This window comes from Pipra filicauda, unplaced genomic scaffold (assembly GCF_003945595.2).
Source record: "Pipra filicauda isolate LSUMZ 115617 unplaced genomic scaffold, ASM394559v2 scaffold66_size7647185_pilon, whole genome shotgun sequence".
NCBI classification, from domain to species: Eukaryota; Metazoa; Chordata; class Aves; order Passeriformes; family Pipridae; genus Pipra; species Pipra filicauda.
In genome coordinates this window covers 5401504-5424799 of record NW_024104831.1, presented here as the reverse complement: position 1 = coordinate 5424799, position 23296 = coordinate 5401504, and the positions used below count along the sequence as shown (strand labels likewise).

Sequence of the window (23296 nt, the reverse complement as noted above, 5' to 3'; positions counted from 1 at the left end):
ACAAAAAATCCAACCAAAAATGCTCCAGAAAATACGTGATGCTTTCGTAACGAACTTACCTATCTGTGAAGGAACTGGGAAAGACTGACTCGGAATTTTTATTAAATACTTTCACAAATTATGTCTTCAGCAAGCTACAGAGAACGACTTTGCCTTTCAAAAACAAACCACAGCCTATCAATTTGAAAGCAGTTGCTGGCCCTAAGCCTGTTTTGGTTTGCCTGTTCACAGGTTGGCTTTGTTACATGACTAGACAAAAGGTTATTGCCGAGAGAGCAAGGAAACCATCAGCTTGCTTTTCAGTTAGCATCTTCACAAATGTTACCACAATGAAATTTAGAGATGGAAATGGTGAGCTGTGCATTTGCTTACCAACCAGAATTTATGCACATGTAGAGAAGATAAAGAAGAGCCCTTAATGGTATAAGTAAGTAAATGAGGTCATAAACATCATGAAAAAAGAAAGCCAGTGCTCTCTCTGAAAAAGTAGAAAGGCAACCAAACTACAAAACTGTATCTGGAGGAGAATCTAAAAGATTTGTTGGGAGCACACTTTGTTTCTAATGCATATATATATATATATACACATACACATTTATATGTATTTTAAACCAGTACCTGGTGGCCCCATAGCAATTCAAAGTCCCATTGTGTTAGATCCTGCCTATAAATACAGCCAGAGAAAACTCTGAGCTGGGAATTCCTGACCGCAACAGTTTATAACCTGCATAGCATTGCGCCTGTTTTACAGATTAAGATCTGAGGCAGAGAGAAAACAAAGCCCCAAAGATTTATGAGCGTGCTTAACATAAAATAAGTAAGTAATCCCACTGAAGTTAATAGAAAAGTTAATGTGCTTAAAGTTAAGCATGTGAGTTTTAAGAATCTTTATGGTCTTAAGGCCAAATTCACACAGGAAGTATGCAACATCGAGGCTACAGTGTAGCACTTCACACTTAATAATTACTAAGTAATCCTACCGCACAGGGGAAAAAAAGTGTAGGAGATGTATCACAAGCCCTCAGTAAAAATATAATCCCTATATTCTAATATTTCTTACTTGTATGTCTAGATATGCTTATATGTCAGTTAGTATTTTGTTTAAGAAAAAAGTCTCTGTTCCCATATTTATTGATAAGGTCAAATTATGAAAGAGACATTGTGAAGTGAAATGAAATGTAGTTTAAGATTAAAGCTGAGTTTTCACCAGATATAAAATGGACCAAATTTCACCTTTTGTTGAAAAATAAACAAAAAAACTTAAAAAGAAAAATAGCCTATGAAAGTTAGTTTAAATAATGCATTTTACTCAGCAAATTAAGTTAGCTGGGAACATGCTGATTATCAGATACAATCACTCAGCTGATTAGCCCTGACTTTTCAAATGCCAGTACACCAATTACCACGATCTTCTGCCAAAACCTTGGAAATCCATTTGAAAACATCAACATATTTTGCTCTTCCAGTACAGATTTATTCTTTTTTTTTAATTCAAAAATATTTTGGGATACCATGTTGACTGGACTGGATTTTCCATTTCTAGTGTTCCTTGAATGCAACATAACCGAGTTCTGATTTTGCAGCCAATGCCAGTGCCTTGTGCAAATGAGAGCTAACAGCTGTCTCAGAAAGGATACACAATCCTGCTTGCTCTTTATACCTCAAAAATATTTTTCCTACAGAAACATATTTACATTTAAAAATGTAAATTACGCTGATATGTAAAATACATTTAAAAATATGTAAAGCTGTGGAAAAACCCCCAATCTCATAATAATTCTCTTGCTATTTTCAGTAACTTGCTTAAAATCGTGTATCTTATCATAAAAATACATCTAAAACTGTGCATCATTACAAATGTCATTCCCCCATTTTCCAACTAAGAGCTGAAGTCAGTGAACCCAGACATCTTGCTCTAGGGGTGCTGGTGGTAAGTGTATTAATTGTAAGGTAGATTTGACTTTCTTATTTTTGCCAAAATGTGACAGGTCATTTTACATCATGTGTGATTCTACCAGTTGCACAGATTCCAAGAAGTAATCTTCAGGATAGAGTCAGCCTGCTAGCCTTTCCTGTATCACTCTTCCACGAGTGAGATTTAAATGACTTGGGACAAAGCCCAAACAGCCAAGGTCCTTCTCCAGCTTGCAAAACCCTAGGAGAAATCTAGCCAGACTGTGGGAAGGATGAGGGTAGTTGCTGTTGGCTGGTTATCACCAGCCTATCCTTCCTGTCTCCCTTCCTCAAGGCCAAAGCAGCAGCAGGAAAGCTCTGCCCTAGTTCCCCTCTTTCTTTCTCCCCCAGCAGTAGCTTGGAAAAGCCAAGAGAATCAACTCCATAGAAGAAAGAAGAGAGAAAGAGTTGCATCAGTAAACAGACTGCAAGAGGAATCCACCTGTACGTTTGCTAGGATGAGACAACCCATTCTACCTTACCCATATCTGTACATGCAACGCATAGGATGCTTTGGAGGAAAAAAATGAACGAATGCAATTGTTTTTCACTATGTTGTTTAAAAATACTATCCCCAGACAAAATACAGTAATTATTTTTGGTTCCCTGGCCCTTTAACAGAGACGAGAGTTGTGATTTAAACAGTAGAACCCACTCAAACAGATTTTCTGTTTCAGGGAAAAAAATATCTCAAAGACTCACAGAACATTTCAGGAAGCTCAATGAAAACATTCAAGACGGTAATCTTGACTTCAGGTTTTAGGTACTTAATACTTCACACATACTAAGAGAACAAGATGAGCTCTCACCATGTAAGGACGACTGCAAGTCATTCATGTTTTGGTCTAGCAGCTGTGAGGGCAAGTAGCCTGATGGTGCTGGTACCACAGATGATGAAGTATTCTCCCCATCTCTAGTTGAAGAGTTCGTGGTGAGATCAGCAGCCTGTCCAAACACAGCTGTCCACTCTTTGCTGAATTCCCCCTCATCCAGGGAGGAAGCATTGAGGATCTCATTCAGTAATACCATGTCATCCTTATCACCAGGTTCTGGCTCCAAGGACCTCACAAACTGTTCCTTTGAAGCTGTCTCAGAACAAGAGAGTCAAAAGAAATAATTTTTTAGACAAAGCAGGAACTTCTTAAAAAATAACCAATCTGGGTTTTGTATGTTAAGTGAGATGGAATATTTTTGCATGAATATTTTTTTTTCTCTTTTAGACCCAATTCTCTTGGACATCTGTGTTTGTACCTTATGCAACAAATAATTCCTTGATTATCTTAGATAACCTCACTGCTATTAACACTCACTTCTCATTAAAAATAATACTATAAGTATGCTTAAAAATCTATTAAACACACCAAAATCATTACGTAGTCTAATATTTAAATAATTGGAGAAGATTACTTTTATGTTGCTTCTTGAAACATTATGTAAAACTCCCCAAAAAATCAGATTGGTATAAACTGAAAAAAAAGTAAGAGTTAGGGATTATTCTAGAATTTTGTAAGAACATACCTAAGATCATCTTTATGACCTTCTGACCAATGCTTGAATTATTGGGGTATTTCCCAATGAAAAAAGGTTACTTTAATGCACAGTTAGATTTCTACACTGTTCAAACCTGTAGTCATTTTCTTCTCATAAGCTGCTGAGAAATAACTGGGGCCCACTTTCCTTCTGATTGCCTGTGCTAGTTTTTCCAGTACCAGAACTGCAGCTGAAGAAGCTCTTAGATCACTTGAGCCATTACTCCTTAAAAAAAAATTTCCTATTTTAGAAGTGTCAAATAGTTATATAAAATACACAAAACTGGTAACCAGGATCATAATCCTTTTCCAATATATTTGGAATGTTAAAGAACTATCATGGAAACCCAAGTGTTATTTTACTTGGAAACATTTGGAGCTCCACTGTGGGAGTCTGCAGTTCACAAAAATGGTGGTTAACAAGGCTGATAATGTTACGTTACTGAAATCCACATCAGTTTATCTTAATTATGCCTGTTTCAAACTTGTGGTAAGGCACAGAAGTAACCTCACTTTTCCAAAGTTGGGGTAGGTCATCTGAGCTCTCCAAGTTGCATAACAACTTACAAAGATGCTTTTTAACCCTTTTGGTTGGGATAAAAGATTAACAGTAGCAAAGTGGTTGCAACAGGCCATTTTACTGAAATGCAACAGCATTTTCAGCAAAGTTTCCTTTTAATAGCTGTAGTAATTTATAATTAAATGGTTGAAGTTGAGTCAGAGGAGGAAAAAAAAGTGCAAAACTGTGTTTTAAAATAGACTCATGCGTCAGCACACACACCTACATACTAAGAAACTGATAAACAAACACAAAATAAAAGGATTTTATTAATTACTGAAGTCAGTTGTGAGATTCAGCTCCTTTCTAATTCACATTTTTATATACCTTTGTACTCCCTGACAGGGCCTAAAAATCAGAAATAGAAACATTACAAACACATCAATTCTCCCGATGTTCCCACTAGACTATAACTAAAATACCATTGAAAACAATTTATTCTCCTGAATTTTCAGGCTGTTTTCCCATCTTCAGATAAACAGCAAAGAATATTAATGTTGTCCAAGTATCTACAATTCCCTCAAGTTATTCAGCAGGTGAGGCAGAGGGGTAAATCCTCCCACAGGGGAAACACACCTGCTATTTCAAAGGCACTTAAGAACTCTGATCTCTATGGGGCATCATCATCTCAAAGCTGCTTACAGGAAGCCCCTGCAAGGGGAGATGCAAAGGGAGCAGCACTTGTAACAGATCTGCTCAGACACACCGCCAACACCGCACCTAACCACAAGTGCCCCAGAGCGGAACAGTTGCAGCAGCACAGCTCAGAGCAAAGCTCTGCTCTGTCGGGGTAACCGCTGCAGGAGTCCCATTCTTACTGGAGGAGAAAGTACAACATAGAGCTTTACTTCTAAAGAGCAGTTAGGTCTTGCTGCAGCGTGTAATGACCACCAGAAATCTGAGGAGTGACACGTTTCTTGGCTTAGCAGTCTTTCTGATGTTCCTGTGGGGACTGTGCACCCGCCGCAGGAGAGGGCAGGGGTGGTGTTCACGCTCAGGCTACCTCAAGTAAGCAGCAGCAAGTTCTACCCTTGTTTGCAATAAAGGTTATCTAGAAACCAGTCTTGCTTACTGAGATATTACTTATGCGGTATTTCTGCTAGATTACTAGAATGATATGGACTTTCTCACTTCATCCGTAAATCTTCTATTACCCTCTTTTCCTGTTTCTCTGTTTTCACTGCCCATTTTCAGACAAAATCCTTTTTTCTGTATGCACATGCTGCCTTATAAACGTCCATGAAAAAAAATCCAAAACTTCCAATAAAACACTGAAAGAACAATGTCACTACATTCTTTTTCTAGTTGTTTGAACAAGCCTCTAGCAATGCTCATATTCCTTCACAAACATGCCTCATTTTGCGCGTATTAAAAGAAAAGAAAAAGTGAAGAGAAACTAAAAAAATTACAACAGTACATGATTGGCAACACAGGATTAAGACTTCCTTCTGAAACACATGAAAGTGTACCTCTAACCATACTGGTTCACTTAAAATAATGCAATATTCAATAGCCTAAAGCTAGCTAGTGTGTAAAATTAGGGCAAATGGCTGATATTTTAAAAGTGCCATAGCCATCCTTAGCTGATGCAGACACCCCACAACAGTTTTTGTATCAAGTTAATTATTTGACTAAAGAAAAAAGAATGACACAGCTAAACTTGTATGAGCAATAACTACATGCATTTTCTGTATCTCCACTAAGAAGGCCCAACAAGGAATGGAACTGAGTAAGAAGAAAACCAGAAAAAAAAATGCCACTATCAGACATGCACTGACCTTTTTTATTAACCACAGAAAAGAAGTCATTGCTACCTTATCTATCCACAGATTAGGGCTGCTTCTGCACAGACAGCTGAGGAACTATCCCTGTTTCTGCTTTCATGGGTGATTCCCCACATGGATAATTTCCCCCCAGTGCAAGAGAATGCCCGTGGCAAATCCAAAGTCAAGGTGTTCGCAAATGTCCTTACCTACCATGAAGGCAGAGTCTTAAATACAATTACACTCTCAGTCTGACTGACTAAACCACACAAAGGGATTTTTTTCTTTGCTTCATTTGCTTTTTGAGTTGCCACAGTTGGTTTCGTTGTTGAAGTTTTTTTTACTCATTCTTCTGAGATATATGAGTGAAAAGCAAATGAAAAATTACAGGCAATACTCTGACTTCATATGAAAACTCAATATAAAACTTTTACCCAGATCTTTCACATGTTATATGGTAAAACAGCACAACCTCTTGAGCAATCATGGAAGCATAAAGACAGCATAATGGATTTAATTAACTCTCTAGCTGGAAGAAGTCACCAGTTCTTATATGGTTTTAAGAGGACTAAATTATTTGTTTCTGATATGTACATTTCTAACAAAAAATCTTGTGGTTACTAGTGTATTCCCAAGAGTTGTAGTTCAACAATTAAAGAACCAAAAAGAAAAGTCTGTGAAATGTTATAGAAGGGGTAAGTTTTACAGTGGAACCCTCTTCAGCGGGGCAAACAGGATATACTCCAGTCTACCTAATCTTGAATTAGCTGGTACAAAACATTTTATCCCCAGTAACGTTTACTTCATATTACGACATCAGGAGTAGTGCCTCTGCTGAGTTTCCTTTAACACTTTAAATAGTGCTGTAGAATAATTTCATTCAACCTTTCAGAGTGTGAAAACATTTAAGAACTAAGATTAAAGTTACACTTGGTGACTATGATGGAAAAGCAGATGAAACAGATATGCACAATTATTTCATACCATTTTCTTCAGGTTGCAGGTCTAATAAGTCATCTATGGCACCTAAAAGAAAAAAAAAAGAAAGAACAAATAAAAAAAAATTAAAAGCAACACAGGAAGATCGGCGGCACACTGACAATCAGTATGCATGTATACATCTAAAGGTAGTTTTCTTAAGTCTCTTCACCTGAGTTCTGCTTGTGGCTACAATTTCCTTGTAACATGGAAATGACATCCTTGCCATTGTCAGCTGTAATCAAGATCCATAAACATGTCAAACTGCACTTTGCAGGAGACTATGCTTATAAATAACGTCACTATAAGATCAACATGCAAGGTGGTTGGTATTCACGTTTTAAATGAGTCATGTTTAAAATAAGTCTGGTCACAATGGATGAAAAAGCCAAGATACAACAAGCATTTCGAAGAAGTGAGGCAAATTGCTGACTAATAAATAACCTGAGGGGGATCTTCCTTTGAATGCCTGCCTGTCATCCTAGGCTCTCTTCAGGCTGAGTGCACCCAACTGAGGCAACTGCAAGAATCAGACAGGTCTCTCCTGTCCTCCAGAAGCACAGACATCTCTTTTAGAAGCTTGTACTTAGACAGGCCAGGATGGAGCGCAAATGTGCCAGGACCTTGTCATTCTCTAAATAGTGCCTTCCTTGGCAGTATGTTCTTCTTCTTAACACCAACTCTGAGAATAGGGAAAGGGAATCTTGCCACAAAGTACCCCAGGTCAGGATATAAGTAACAACATCTCCTCTGCAGGTAAGTAAATGGGCTAAGAACAATGGGAGGGAAAATGTATACCTGAGGGTTATAAGCTAGAGGTGACAAAACACCACCACTTTAAACTCTCAGCAAGTCTCACATGAGACATGGAGTCAAAACAATCATCTTGATTCTGTCTATCAGTGAAGAGAAAGACAACTCCCTCAGGTGATTAATCCCATTTAAGACATGTAGCAAAGCAGGAGGGATGAGCTACCTGCTGAACATGCCTTTTTCCCACCATTAACCGTTGGGGAAATTAAGCTCCTAGACAACTAAGTCTATAGCTCTAAAGGCAAAGGAAGGGTTTGGTCACAGTATTGCCAGATCTGGAAAGCCCATCTGCTGGAAGCCTCACACGAGAGACTGGAAAGGAGAAATAAAACTCTCTACAGGGAATAAAAATGGAATCCCAAACCCTTTCAAGAGAAATGCTAAAACCTTCCAAGAGAAACTTCAAGGTGTGTTCAGAACTAAAGGAAACAGAACAGCTTGCTGTTGATATAATTTTATTTTTATAAGGCTTTGCTAGGACAGAAATGTGCTATCAGAAGTAGAATCAGCTGGTCATTTAAGAACCCATGATCACATCTGATTGCACTCTGTACAGAGAGAGATAGGAGAGGCATAAACACACATGAACAAATATACATGATGCTTTCATAAAAGGACAATGCATAGAGCTAAAGAGGGAAAAAGCCAATCCTAGACGGACTGGTAGAGGGGAAAACAAAATCAGAAAGAGAAGTCATGATAGGTGGGATATGGATGGCCACAATTCTGTAATGAAAAAGGTACGGCTGTGCTGGAAGCCTGCCTTAGTTGAGTGGTAAACATCATGGAGACAATCTTGAAGACATCCATAGTATATTAGGGAAAATGCAGAGCAAATGATAAAAAATGAAAGTTATGAAGTAGAAGTAGTTGGTGAGGAAAACTAAGAAGCAACATGGCTCCCTCACAAGAGGCACTATATCTGTATGACTTTTGAACATAAAGGGTAGTTTAAGGAAAAAAAAAATCTTAGCAATGGCATAGACCTGCTAGTGTATGGAGATGGAAAAATTTAGCAGACCAGTTAGAAGTATTTCAAAACACTTCAGTTCCTTTTAGGGGTGATGGAGAAGGAGACAGAACAAGGTATTTATATTACGATGAAATATTTTACAGTCCATAAGTAACTGAGATTCTAGAAAACATCTGCTAAGAAAATATAAGTCAGATTTTATATCCAAGAATATTAAAGTATTTTGTCAAAGATATATCTGATCTAATTAATTGCAAAATGGGTGAAACTTCAAAACACTGGAAATGCCCTAATATTGTGTCATTACTACAAAAAACCCCCATCCAAACAACAAAAGTAATTAAAGAGGGTGACTCAAGTAATTGTAGGTAACTTGGGGCTGGTAGCTCACCATTACTCCTAGTTAAAACACTAACAGAATGCCATTCAGTATAGGATTCAGCAAAAGAACATGAGCATAATAAATGCTCCTATAATAATTTACTGTTGTTTTTATGGCAAGCAGATCTAGTTAAAAAAACACAACTAATTTAATTCTTTGATAAAACTGTGAGCTATTTTTCAGTAAAGATATTTGTTTAGAAACAACTTGACTTTGCACTGCAGAGCCTTCCAGCTAAAAGTTAGCACTGAGTAAAATGTATAGCGAACATATTGAACGGATTAGGAATGTGACAACTAACAGATGTCAAAAACACATTGTTAGGAGAAATAATTGCAAAGTAGAAGTGTTTCTAGTTTAGATCTGCAAGGCTTAGTGTTTTATCCATTGCTATTCAATGGCTTTAGCAGTCATCTGGAAGTAAATACAAAATCACCCTCGAAAAAAACTTGCCAACAACTAACAGACTATTAGAGGTGGTCAGTCAGGCCAGTCAATCAGTTTCTGTAGTCAGAGCTGGAGGAATTTAATACCACCAACTTGTAAGTTATATCTCTAGGCATAAGGAATATATGCCATGTTTTAGAAAGGATAAATGAGTCCTGGAAACCTGTGACCAAAAGGAACTGAGTCTTGATAAACAACAAATTCAGATATGAGTTTTAAACTTGATGTTGCAGCAAAATGAGATATCCTTCTTGGATCTAGAAACAGGAATGTGATTTTACCTTCTAAAAACATGACACGTGAGAACAACATCAGAAATGTCTTGTACAGTTATATATTTGAAAAGGGCTTTGTAAAGTGGAATGGAAACAAAACCTTCAAAAATAAAGCAGAAGATGTCTTCAAGACATCAACATTGTGGGTCCCTTCCAACTTGGCATATTCTGTGATATGGCCAGCCTGTTGAAATAAAGATTTGAGAGGAGTCTTGATTTTCATGTAGTATCTTTTAAGTATCTTCATGGAGGATAAAATATGACATATTAAAATTATTCTCCATTAATTTAGTAGAAAAAGATATATTAAAAGCCAGGAATTGTTTAGGCTGGAGAGACCTGTGGGGGTGATCTTATCCAAGCCTTGCAGCTATGAAGTTATTTTGTCTTGAAGATCTCCAGGTGTGAAGATTCTACTTTTCCCAGCACTTCACTACTCTCACTGTAAGCACCTTTCTCTTAGTATGTACTCAGAATTTCCCTTCCTGTCACTTGTGCCCGCTGCCTCCCATTCTTTCACTATGCACCTCCAAATGGAGCCTGGCTGTGTTACTGTGTAATAAACAACCCTTAAGGTCATTGGCAGCAGCTGAATATGACTTTGCCTGGCTTTTGGGCAGAAGTTCCACTGAATTCATCAAGTTTTTCATGGAGTACATGTTTAATCACTGGAACAAACTAGTGAGCTAAGTGGCACACTTCCCTTGCCTCAACACCTACTAACCTGCAGAATACTTTCTTGAAGGCTACATGCCCAAGGTAAGAATTAGGCTTCAGAAGACAAGCTGTTTGATCTATCTGAGAGTGACTGAATGAAATGCAGTGGGATGTAACACGTAAGAGATTAGTTTTAAGAGATCTTCCTGGTCTTAAGTTTTATGTGTTTGTAGGGATTTGCTGGGTGAAACTGATATAGGAAATAAACAAAACAAAAACCCCCATGTTTTACAGCACTTATGAAGTTATGATAACATGAAATAAAATACCTGAATAGTTCGATTCCTTCGTATGGCTCTCCTCTTCTAATGAAATCAACCTTAATTTGAAAGAATAAGAAAAAAGATTGAGAAATTAATTCTAAGGCTCTAGAATAATAATAATTTTTCCTCTTTCAGGTCACATTGCTACAGAACCATATCAGTAATAAATAGACAGTAAAAACAGATGGACTCTTGCATTTGCTGTATATGCTGGTCTGTTGTTACCTTTCATTGTTTCATTGGTAGAAGTCTGTTGAAAGTAAAAATTAGATTGAAAGACCAACTATCAAAACCTACCATCCTTCTATTTTTAATATAAATAAATCTGTAATGAAAAGTATAGTACATTCTGCTTTTCCACATTTGGTCTTTCATAGCTATCATGGAGGTACAACTGCTTCCCCTCTCCCCCACCCCCTCATCAAAAAAAGCAACCAAAAAGAAACCCAACCAGTTTGCCCTTCTCTTTTTAACAGCAAGTAATTAAAAATCAACAGACAGGTGAGTTTTGTCCCATTTCAGCAGATTTCTAAAAGAACAGATCAGCAGTGTTGATGAAACAAGCTCTCAACAGGAAAAAAAAAAGCTGTGGTTTACATCCAGTTCTTATACAAAAGTAATCTCTTCAATGAAGAATATATACTTTCTAACTGCTATTACTTTGTGTAAAGCCATTCAAGGAGTTGGGAATGAAGTAGCCACAAGGCTGATAGGGTGCTGAAAAGGACTGGGTAGGCACATTCCTCCTATCTATCTCTAGTGACAGGACAGAAAGAGCCACCTCCCAAGCTCTTGAGGTTAGACTTGTGTTAGACAAAAATCAGATTCAGGCCACATTCTATTATAATGAATGTTTACTGTGAATGAGGACTTTAAAAGCTTTGTTTTGTATAACATCTAGAGTCCTGGATGTTTGTTTATGATTTTAGACAGCAAAATTGTGACATTTTTTCCCCTCAGGTTTATGCCAGACAAGGTAAAAGATAATCCATAAATAAAAACATTTGCAACCATGACATGGCATCTGATGCATTTGCTGGTAGGTGCCAACATATATATCTTGCATAAATCATGCATTCATTCTAGAATTTTATATTCAACATTGAGGAAAACAGTTATTTATTACATTCTTTATTATTGTCACATGAGATGCAACAGATTTAAGGGAAGTGCTGTGGAGACAACAACCTGCCAAATGGTACTTGGTCAAGTCCTTTCTAATCTGAATAACACCAAATCTGACCAATTTATAAACTGGTTTTGGTCGGTGGTTCTGAATCTAAACCAGAAAGAGGACTGAAAACCTGAACTCTTTAAAAATCCATTATTATAAATAGTTGAGCAAAATCCACTAATCAGTCAAGCTGTTCTCTGCTTTTTGACAACTGATCCTTTGCTGGGTACTTCATTGAAGCAAGGACAGTCAAAACAACAGGTGGCAGCAGGATTATATCAACATTGCATCTTCTGGCAACTGAATCCTGATGGTCAGGTAGGGGAGAGATCGCATCTCATTCTCCCGTTCTCCTGTTCTCCCCTCCCCATAGCAGTCCATTCATAAGTCTCTCTCACCTCAGAGTTACAGGTAACTCAAACCTTGACAGCATCAGCTCACTTAGATATATTTTATACTAAGTACCTTCTGCTTCATTGGATTACTAACTGATGGTGTATACATTACAAAAACTGATTGCTGCTCAGAGCAATCAGTAATCTATATCCTATTCCCAGGAGAAAGGAGATGCTGCTGAAAGGTGAAATACAAAGCTCATATATCTTCTCCCAGGTATAGTTGTTTACCATTTCTTTTAATAAAGAAAAAATGAAGCAAAAGCTGATAAAAAAAAGGCTAGGAAAGATGAAAAACACGTAAGGGTTTAATGGGTCTTTAAAGCTCTTAATTTCACCATAAAGTTAATTAGTTTTCACACATTACAACATTTCAGAAATTCTTGTATTGAGCTAACTAGTAGGATTAGATTGGCTGTGTCTATATTTCTATTTCTAATTTTATTTTAGAATTACTTACAATTCTACTTATATTTCTACTTACTTTTGGTGACTTTAACAACCACGAAGCAGATTATAAACAAAAATATTATTATTTTAATATATAGGACGTGACTTACTGACTCTGCTGATCTTCCACTGAATTAGTGCTTTCAATCTGCAGGTCCTCCTTTTCTGCTTTTTCAGTTAGTTTATTCACAGGATCTTGCAAGCTCTAGACCATAACCATAATATAAACAAAGAGAAGAAAACAAACTAGAATCAGGGAAGCAAAAGTGTGTCATTTAAGGCTAAATCAGATTACAAAACCAACAGGAATTAGCAAGAATGGTCTTGAGCTATATCTGACTCAATGAAGCAAAATTAAAAATGCAGAAGATATTCAGTCGAGTCTGTGAACACACCTGGTATAAGAAGGTGACAGCCACTTCTAAATTCATGTTCTGTTTCCAGTATTTCTCAGTAAATATTTGAAAGATTTCTATGTAAAACCATCTATTGTATGTGCAAAGCAGGCACCGACAGCATGTTTATTTGCTGTTTTGGGGTTTGGCCTCTTTTTTTCCTCCTTGTTCTCGATTTTTTTTTTCCTCCTATTGGTTTTTTGTTTGTTTGTTTGTTTGGTTTGGTTTTTGTTTTTTTTTTTTTTTTTTTTTTGTTTGTTTTGTTTTGTTTGTGTTTGTTTTTTAAATATGAGAAAAAATAATTCTTTACATCTGTTTGTTCATCATGTACTGATTCTTTTCTTATTTATTCTCTTTTTTTCCTCCACAACTATTCACACAAACTTGGCAATTACAGTGTAGTGAGAAGATACTACTTGTATCCTGAACCTGAAAACAAGGGTTAAAACCTTGGAAGATTAGTCTGATAGAAGCCAGGTGTGAAACCCTGGCTTATGAAACCCTACTGTCCTTTTGCAATCTGAAAAACTGTGCTACAAGACAATGATGTGCAGTTTCACGGTCACCATTTTTATAACCAAAATTAGAACAAGTGAATAGGCCAACACATAAAGCATTATAGACTGACTCTTCAAGTGATAAATACACTACCAGATGCCCCTGTTATGCATTAATTAGGAATTCTGTATGAAAATTTGAAAAAATGAACACAGTAATTAAGTAATAGCAGATGGTATCAAGTGAATATTTGTTTCTATCAAATGGTTTTGCTCTGAAGGTGAAAAAATTTTCCTCTTTCCAAAGCCCAACTCAGTTTCTGAAAAATAAAATCATGTTTCATGTGAATAGTCCCAACCATTAGTAATTAAATTTATTTTTGTCACGCTGATAGTCATAGTAGTGCATCTCACCCCAACTTTTCCTTCTGCCCCCCAAAAAGCTAAGGGTAAAACAAAGAAGTGACTTTTTGTGCAAAACTTAACAAACACAAAATGTAGTGGTTTTTCACCTGGAATTTGAACAAAACAATAGCATGTTTCATGAGAACTGTAAAACAAAGAAAAAAATGTGGCCTAATCTGTTGAATAACAGTTAGAGTGCCCAGGCCATCTGTCACAATAAAAGTATTCCCAGATATGTTACAGGTCTTGTGTGCACTGTCCTGTTAACCAGGACAGAGGAGTCCCCAGAAGGGGCATTCCAGTTTCTGCTTGGGTCAGTACTTGTCTGTATGAGGAAATCTACACTTCAGTGTTTTAGAAACCAAACTTATGGATCTATCCTGTACTGAAGTTGCTTTTTTCCCCCCCCTTTCAGTAAGCTAATTCTACCTAGAACTGCTGATTAATTTGTCATAAGCACCCTTAGCATGCAGACATCACAGTCAAAAGATGAGGGATCATAAAGCAGCAATAATAAAGAGAGGTATTAAAAAAGTTTACCTTATTCTGTGAGTTGCCACTTTTTTTTTGACACTGTGACAGTGTTAACCAGAATTACATGTAAGCCTACTTCTTGGATTCTGAATAAGGACATTAGACAGCTCAGCTAGACCACCTATGAATGAATGTTACCCTTTTACCTGCATTTGTACTGGGTATTGATTCGAGTGCATTTCTCGTACTATTAAAATTGATGGGCATTATTCCACTGACTCCAAGAAGACCTGGATTAGAGTTCAAAAACATACAAATATACACTCCTTGCACAAAAGTGCAGTGCAGAGAAAGACAGCACCTCTGCATTATGGGGACTGTACTGCTTTGGGCACTTGAACCATCTTGGACACATTCACAGTAGGACATACAGTCCACTATATAATCAGGAGGTAATGGTGAAACAGCTGGGGTGCTCTGCCTGCCATCCAGTATAGCACCACAGAGCCTGCCCCAGGAAGGTTGTAATGGTTTTGAACAACGAACAGAACTACTTCAACCACTGCCTAATTATACAATTCAAAGAAAATTATCAGAAGTAGAATATTCTACATCTTCACCAAGAAAAATACAGGGAAATCAGCATCCTTCTTTATGATGCTTTCTTTATTAGTGTTTCAGGAAATCCATATTTAAAGGACTGTGATCAAGCCATGGACACAGCACATAGACGTGGAGCTCAGAAGTACCTTGGGAAGGAAACAGCATGATAACAATGGCAGTTACTATTTCCTGTATTAGAAAAATAAACACAGCTCTGAAATACAGCTTTGGTTTCAATGGAGATTATGATACGACTGTTAAAAATCAGCAGCTGTATTTTGATGCAATAATTCAATATAAGAATTTGCTTCCAACACTATTCCCTCAAAGTCAGATAGCAAATAATGAAATTATTTTCCTCTCCCCTGCCTCTCTCTACTCCACATCTTGATGTGCACTACAAACCAAGGTACACGTTTAAAAAGATTTTAAAAAGATAGAGAATGGGTATGAAATAAAACTGAGTGTTAAAAGGACACTGTCAACCATTTTCTAAACATGAACCCACAAAAATGTGATCACTACTGTCAGGAGGCATAAAAATCAAACTATGATATTCCCTTAATTGTTTCAGGTTACATTAGAAGAGGGCAAGAAGCTCCATAATCTAGAAAGTGCAGTGATTACACAGGATTGTAAAGACACAGACTGAGTTCAAACAAAAGCAATCACATTTCAGTAGGACATATCCTTGACTTTGTTGCTCAGAGCAGACAGATGTGTAGCTTCACTCTTATGGCTGCTCACATGAACTAACATGGATTTTGTTGTGAGCTACGCCAGTATGCGGCTTAAAGTAGGAGCCTTGCATGTTTAGAAAGCTATCTTCCTAGCTTCCATAATTTCTCTTTTACTATAAAAATAAGAGTAAGGCAGTACACACTAGCAGAGCAGGTTCACAGTCATTCACTCTGCCTAACTTTTCTGTCTCCAACACCAAAAGTCATCCAGTGATATTTTGCTTGCTCACAGTACTCAGACTAAATATCCAAGCTGACAAGCGATTCGTCCCTTGTAGAGTTAATTCTGGTTCCAGCTCAGGCTCCATTCCGAGGCTGACTGACTAAATTCCTTCACCTGCATCTGCTGCTTTCAAGTCAAGCCAAGATCATCTGGACTGCACACAAAACCTGCCCTCTGCAGTTAAATCACCAGTGTTGACAACACACTCAGCTCGCCTACAGTTCCCCCCAAGTGCCTTGGACAACTAAAGCACCTCTTGACTGAGAAAAAATCAAAGCAACACAGCTAAGGGCAGCTACAGGAGCCAGGGATGCACCCCAAGACATCATAACATTTATGAAGAAGTGCAACATCACTGAGGCGACACAAACTCGGATATATTTCATTTCTGGGGAGAGCTGAAAAGGAAGTGGAAAAGCAGGTAGTCTCAAAATTTCTTCATGGACATTCATCAGGGAAAAAAAATACCAAACCTTCCCAAAACCCTTAGAGATACAAAATCATAACCAATCGTGCCTATGAATAAAGTCATGGTGCGATGAACAGAAACAAAAAAGGATACCAGACTACAGCAGAGGTCAGCAGAAGGCACCAGTGTCGTAGCATCTGTTTGGACAGAGTGCTCCAAACCATGTAAGGAGCACAGGCAGCAGCAATCCACTTTAAACAGAAATAAATGGATGCACTGAGATTTACATCTTTTGACTCCTTTACCACCCCTATTATTATTTCTAGCCTTGTATGATCTCTTCAGGTATTATAGCATTGAAATGTAAAAAGTGCAACTAAATATATTTATTAAGTAACCAAGGCAAATAAATGGTAACAGAAATTAGAAAGAGGTATTATTCATGAAAAGTAGCCCCTGAAATAAACTTGAATTCATTTGATATAAGTAATTTTGAGACAACAATACCTCGAAGGCTTTACCAAACAGCAGCCCATCATCTGTAATATTACAGCAATGGATACAGTAACAGATACTTTTACATCACTATACATGGAGTTGTTAGCATATTAATAATCATCTTTCATCAAGCATAAAACTCACAGTTGGGAAATACAGCTGCAATAGCACAATTATACTACTCTCAGCATATACCCTGAAGCAAAGAAAACAAATGGGCTGCTTTTCATTAAGGGAGTTTGGCAAACATCTCTAAAGACAATGTTTTCTTTCCAGAAACAATCCCAAGAGGCATTCCAGTCTCTTTCCTGAGGTAAACCCGGTACATGAACATATATTTATACTACAAAATACAAATAGCAATTTTCCAGTACATAGCACCTCTTAATTTTTCAGTAAGACAGTCTACATCTAAGTCAAATATTAACAGTTTACTTAATTTCTTGTTTTAATGTAAAATGCTAATCCTACATGCATATATGCTTAGTTTAATTCAGAAGGATCACTTGTATGAGCAAAATTTTGTCCTTTATGGAATCATAAAAGACAAAAATTATTTGCAAACATTTAATTCAGAATTTTCTTTTAAGAAGGATCCCTTTTATGATATAAGACAGGAAAAAATATTCTAAAAGGGGTAAAATGTAGCAGTTCATGCAAGAACAAGTACCACAGGTAAATCTCAATTAAATGTAGAAATGGGCACACTGAGTGTATTTTAAGCAATTATATATTCTGATTGTATATTTTAATGCGTAAAGTCAACAACAGACATGGCAACTTCATTGGGTACATTTTTAGACTGAAAGTTTGTCCATCAGAAACTATACTATCCTAGATCAGCCATAGCCATTTATTATACTTCATTAAAAATTAATCTCAATGCAGAATTAGCTTGCAGCTCCTTCTTTAATATATAGTTACTCTGGCATGAACATATGATATGACTAGTAGGGGTCAGTTCCCTAACCATAATCATCTGTTGTTATTCCACACCCAGGTCTAGCAGAGGAGAGATGGGACTCATGGGAGTCCCACACCTTCAGAAGTGACAAGTAGAGGTGAGATGACTTACTCTAGTAATGCACCTGAAGTAGCAGCAGACATCTATTCTCTTAGGCTGCACAATCTCACCTGATGCAACCACCAGATTTTGATTTAATCTCCTTAGCAATCATTTAATGTACACAAACAGAAACTAACAGTTGGGACAAAGAGATCATGGGGAAGACTCTAGTATAGAAGACAATCCCACATTCTAGAGACTGAAAGAAATTAACTGATACTGAAAGCCAGTAACATAGTCTTATTCCCAAATATTTGTTTTCTGAAAGCATAGACTTACATGAAATTTTGTAGTATAAAACTACCTCCTGATTAGCATCATTTATCACATACATATCACCGCAAAAACAGGAAATCACATCTTTCAGTGCAGGAGGCCAGCAACAAAAATGGTTAAGATTCTCATAACAAAGTTAGGCTGCCTCCTAAACACACTACAATATTCACAACCATTTTTGCAGATACTTCAAGGGAGTGCTTGTTACATGTGGACTCAATATAGACGGTATTTTTTCATCATAGATTCCCAACCTAATTTCAAAGTTAGATTGTACTGAAATGTTTCACAGGAGGAAATTCAAAAGATAACAAGCATCCCCACATGTTTCTCATCCTCCGTCACAAGGGTACTTTGCACTCCAGAATGGGTGCATTTTCTGTACAAGTTTCCCTCCAAGGTATGCAAATGTTACTATACGTCTTGAAATATCTTATGGCCTGTTCAAATAATATTTTTAGATATGAAAGAGAATAAAGAATAAATACCCAGCAACAATACAGGCTACCTACACAAATTAGACAGGAATAGCTTTGTATCAAAGCAGACATGGAAAATTCCTCAGAAACCTTTTAACATGGGGAAGTTATGAGAACAGCCCATTAGCACAGTGCCCAGGCTCCTGAGCAGGACTCTGGCCATGCTAAACCCAGGCTGCAATGGGAAGCAACAGTGGGGAAGTAAAGGGTACTTTCTTCTCTGGTTTGGTGTTGAATGGGTAAGTCTAAAGGTAATTACTAGCAATGGCAAGATAGCTGTGCCCAACTGTCTCCTGTTGAAATCTGGACATAAACTCAGGCTAAAACCCATCTTCTGTGATGTGGACTATGCAAGAAAGAATCTTAAAGTTATGTTAACTTCATAGCAAATGAGGACTTTTCCTGCAAGACAGGATTCTTCAGAGGCTGGATAACACAAAATCTCCTTTTATTTTTGTCCTCAACCAGGAAAGATTGAGCTTGAAATTTGGTTGGTTGGTTTGCTGTGGTGTTTCAAGCTGCAGAAGTAACAGTCTCCACAAGCTCTTTATGCACTTCAAAGTTCAGAAAGTGCTCCCTCCCAACACACATTCTAGAAAACATCTTTAAACACAGCAGTCATGTATAGACAAGTTTGGTATTCTGGGGTGAATTACACCTTAAACCTTCAGGTGATTCTTTTCCAAGAGCTCTGAGGTAGCCACAGGCTATATAGCAGAACACAGCCCAACTTCTACTTGTACATGTCATATGCACATGCATTTCAGGGATTGAGGCTATGACTTGTAATCACTTTCAAAGTGCATTGTCTCTCCAAGCAAAGAGTGTCTTTGCCACATACTGTTCATTCCTCACTCTCTTCCCAAAGGTAACCCTTCCATCAGACCTCTGTCAGACATATGCTATTTTTCTCCCATGCAAATAGTATTGGCCAATCACATAGTTGTTTCATTGCCCAAAATAACTACAGGACAAATACATCTATGAGGAAGGTTCACAGAATTTTCCACTGTTTTTCCATTCCTCTAGTGAACCTCGAATTGCAACACACAAAGCAACTTCATATGCAGGGACAGGCCTGACCAGGAAAATACACAATGCTTTGTGATTATCATTAGATACTTCACAAAACTCTGATCTCAGACTTCCATCAGATATTGCACATATGCCATATTCAAAGATTACAAAGGATCAGCAAATACCACTAGTCAAGCAAAACAGTATTTTCCAGTAAAGGGTTCAAAAGTGAGTAAAACTATGGGAACCCTGAGATCCACTTACTCATATTCAGTTCAATTATATGTTCTTAAAGAGTGTGAGTTTTTAAAAACAGATGCAAAGGCAAAATAGTATTAATTCATTTGTGGGATTTTGGAGAGCAACATAAACCCCTAATTCTGCTGGATTTTACAATTCCTTAGGAAAAATCAAACACAATCCCACTTAGCATTTAAAACACATAATTAAGTGCAGACCTTAATAATGTCTCTCTTTGAAATATTCCTTAGTCGCTGCACTGTACATGCAGTTTTCGAACCTACTAGTCAAAAGGACATTAAACAGAAAAACTAATTAAATGAAAAGACAAGACAGGGATAAATTGTCAGACAATATATGGACACAATATCAATGTGTGCTTTCTACATCCTTGTATGATCTTATTTGTTATCATGGGGCAAACATACATATCTATATATTACTTACCTTTAACATAGTGAATTCATACGGCTGATAACCTTTGAAACTTTCATGGATGGCTGCCATCGTGTGTGAAGTTTTTTCCCAAAAATGAAGCAGTGTTGTCTGCAAGGTAGGATAAAATTTCAATGCAATGTTAACTTTAATACAAATCTGTTTTGGTGCAAATTTCACATTTTCCCTTCAATAATAGTTACATATTCTTACAGTTGAATATTGCCATGGTAACTTCTTAAAAAAAACATTTTAACAGGATCTTTCTTTTGGAGGTCATAATTTTCCTTCGATACCTGATATGTTGTTAACACATGAGAAAGGAGGTTGCATCTGCTTGCTCCCAAAAGATCCACTTTTTGACAGACATCAGTCTTCAGTTTGTCAAAGTTGAGTTTTGCATGTCGCACTTGTGCTTGAACCTTCAAACAAAGGGACAATTTTTTATGTAGTGAATTTTTTCTCCATTTTTAATGAAAGAGAAAGCTAATACAACTCTTAAGGAAATCAGATAACTGAACAGACTCGATTGCAACTTCTATTTTCATCAATCCCACTGAAATTAAGATATGGCAGGCTGATATGTGCTAAAATATGACTCTTACTATCTTCTGTATTATTACTTTTTGTCATATATTCAGTGAAGAAATGTTATTTTCTACCCCCTGTTTGTATGATGGATATTAGTATAAAATATATACTAAGAACACTTGGAAAACGTATTCATATTGGTATTTCAAGAAATACCAACACAAAGCCTGATAAACAAAATCAGGACTAAAAGTTTACTGCATAACAGAAAGGTGCACAATCAGAGACATCTCTACGTACCTACAATAAGAGACAAATTACAGTGACAAACTTTAAAGTCCATCTGCAACTCTTGCTGATGATATAGCACTTCAATATCTGTTACAAAAATTTCACTCATTAAAGTTTTCCTCCTAAAATGGGAGTGCCTTTCCTGTTTATTCCTATGAGAAAAATACCAAGTCCCCTTTTCTTAGGAACTAACAATTTCAGTTTGGAAGGGGTTTAGTTTTTCAAATTGTTTTTCTACCACCTGTTAAGTATGTACACATGTACTTTAAGAACATGTGTAACACCCTGTTACACAAACTGTACATGCTTGACAACAATACTGATCATGATCAGGTGTCAGGGTAGAAAGTTGATGTAAGTGTTTTGTACCCAGGATTCCCCATTTTTATGACAGCTTTGTGCCCTACCTGAATACTATATTAACAAACGAAATTTGTTGAAACTCTGTAAACAAATTTTGTTATCTTTTTCTTCCAAGGAAATGGGAAACAATCAAATCACAAAACATTTTGAATGTCCTATAACTTTTTCACAGTTACAACAAAATGTTTACCCCCAAAATAAAACGTTTCACAGTGGAAACAAACTACTGAATGTAAATTACACATTTCCTTTCCTTTCCTGGCCCAACTCTCAGAGTAAACTCATTTAATTCAGAATATGCAGACTCAATCAAGGATTTGACAAACTTGTATGCTCCTGATCTTCAGAACTGAATCTGGAACTTTGCAGCAAGTGCCTGTGCTCCCCGTGCAGTAAGAACAAATGCCTATCTCATAACGCAATCTGAAATGTTATGGTCACCATATTTCTATTCTTATTTTCCCAAACTCACTTCGAGTATATGAGACCTCCAACCAGGTAGAAAATGAGCCAAAGATCTGCATCACAAATTCATTACATGACCTATTCATAAAAATTGTGGGACTCTTGGGTTGCTAGATAAGTGGCAACTTTATTTCACTGATCAGGTTGGCTTTGCATGAGCAATATTGCACATTGGCCTGATCTGTTCATAAGGAAGAAACTATCACAATTCAAAATTTCTCATAAATGCAGAATTTTACAGGTGAGATTTTAATTGTAGAAAAGAATGATGCCCAGCAAAAAAAAACCCAACTTTTTTTTTTTTTTTAATAAATAGCAGTGCTACTCTACCTTTACAAAATAGCTTTGTGGTTAGTGTATTCATCTAGATGAGGAAGCCTTCCAGGATAACTCCACATATTACACAAAATAATCAAGGAAAAAATCTTGAGTTCTAGTAGTAACAACTACATCTCAAACTTCTGACCTGATCCAGTCCTCTAACTACACAACTACAACATCTTACTGATGACTTGTTTTGTTGTTTTTGCATGTTGAAGAGTTCCAAAAAAAGAGGGGTGTCCAGAGATGGAAGAGTTCTTGGGTAGTTAGGAGATGCTTTGGTGAGGTTGAGACAGATTTAAATTCCCTCAGGAAGAAGGAAATTACTCCCATGGGTTCCACTTCTTAGGCAAGCATGACAAATGCTAAGCTATGATATAAAAAACCACGAGCCGCTACTGCCAAGATATCTCCCTAGAAAGTATGTTTTGTGAAAAGCCTTACCCAGCTGGAACTACAGAGGTATGAGTTGAGGCTGCCTCTTAATTTTTGATCCTTGAGGAATGCTACACTACTTTTAGCCTGTGCCCAAGCAAGGCACCATGCTATTGATGCCAGGACTGCCATCCATGCAGAACTGTCTAGTCAAAACAGCAGGTGGAAAAAGAGCTTGTGGGCCTCCAAAATTAAGCAGCAATGGAGGAAGATGGGAGCAGTGGCAGAAGGAGTGTAGAAGCTTTATCCAGTGCTGGATAAACACATTGGTCCTGCTAGGTTCTCAAATCCCTTATTTGCTTTAGCTGCAAGTGTCTGAGAGCAGGGATTTACAGCTTCAGCCTAAAAAGGAGAGTTGTGAAGAAAATCATGGGCCTGTGCAAAAAGGAACTTTTAACTGAAATCTAAATGTGAGATTACCTGCAATTTTTGCCAGAAAGAATTGCTACAACAGGTAGGGAT

At 37.1% G+C, this 23296-nt stretch overlaps 1 protein-coding gene across 3 annotated transcripts in view; it reads right to left on the bottom strand.

Moving 5' to 3' along the window:
• ICA1 (islet cell autoantigen 1) overlaps nucleotides 1-23296 on the bottom strand; it is a 71426-nt gene that overhangs the window by 4669 nt on the left and 43461 nt on the right. For all 3 annotated transcript variants that reach the window (XM_027749183.2, XM_027749184.2, XM_027749182.2), the window contains 6 exons: nucleotides 20725-20850; nucleotides 20441-20539; nucleotides 12782-12876; nucleotides 10659-10708; nucleotides 6789-6830; nucleotides 2763-3038 (listed from right to left, as the gene is read on the bottom strand). In XM_027749183.2, the coding sequence (XP_027604984.1) occupies nucleotides 2763-3038; nucleotides 6789-6830; nucleotides 10659-10708; nucleotides 12782-12876; nucleotides 20441-20539; nucleotides 20725-20850 (688 nt within the window). The remainder of the gene's footprint in view (nucleotides 1-2762; nucleotides 3039-6788; nucleotides 6831-10658; nucleotides 10709-12781; nucleotides 12877-20440; nucleotides 20540-20724; nucleotides 20851-23296) is intronic.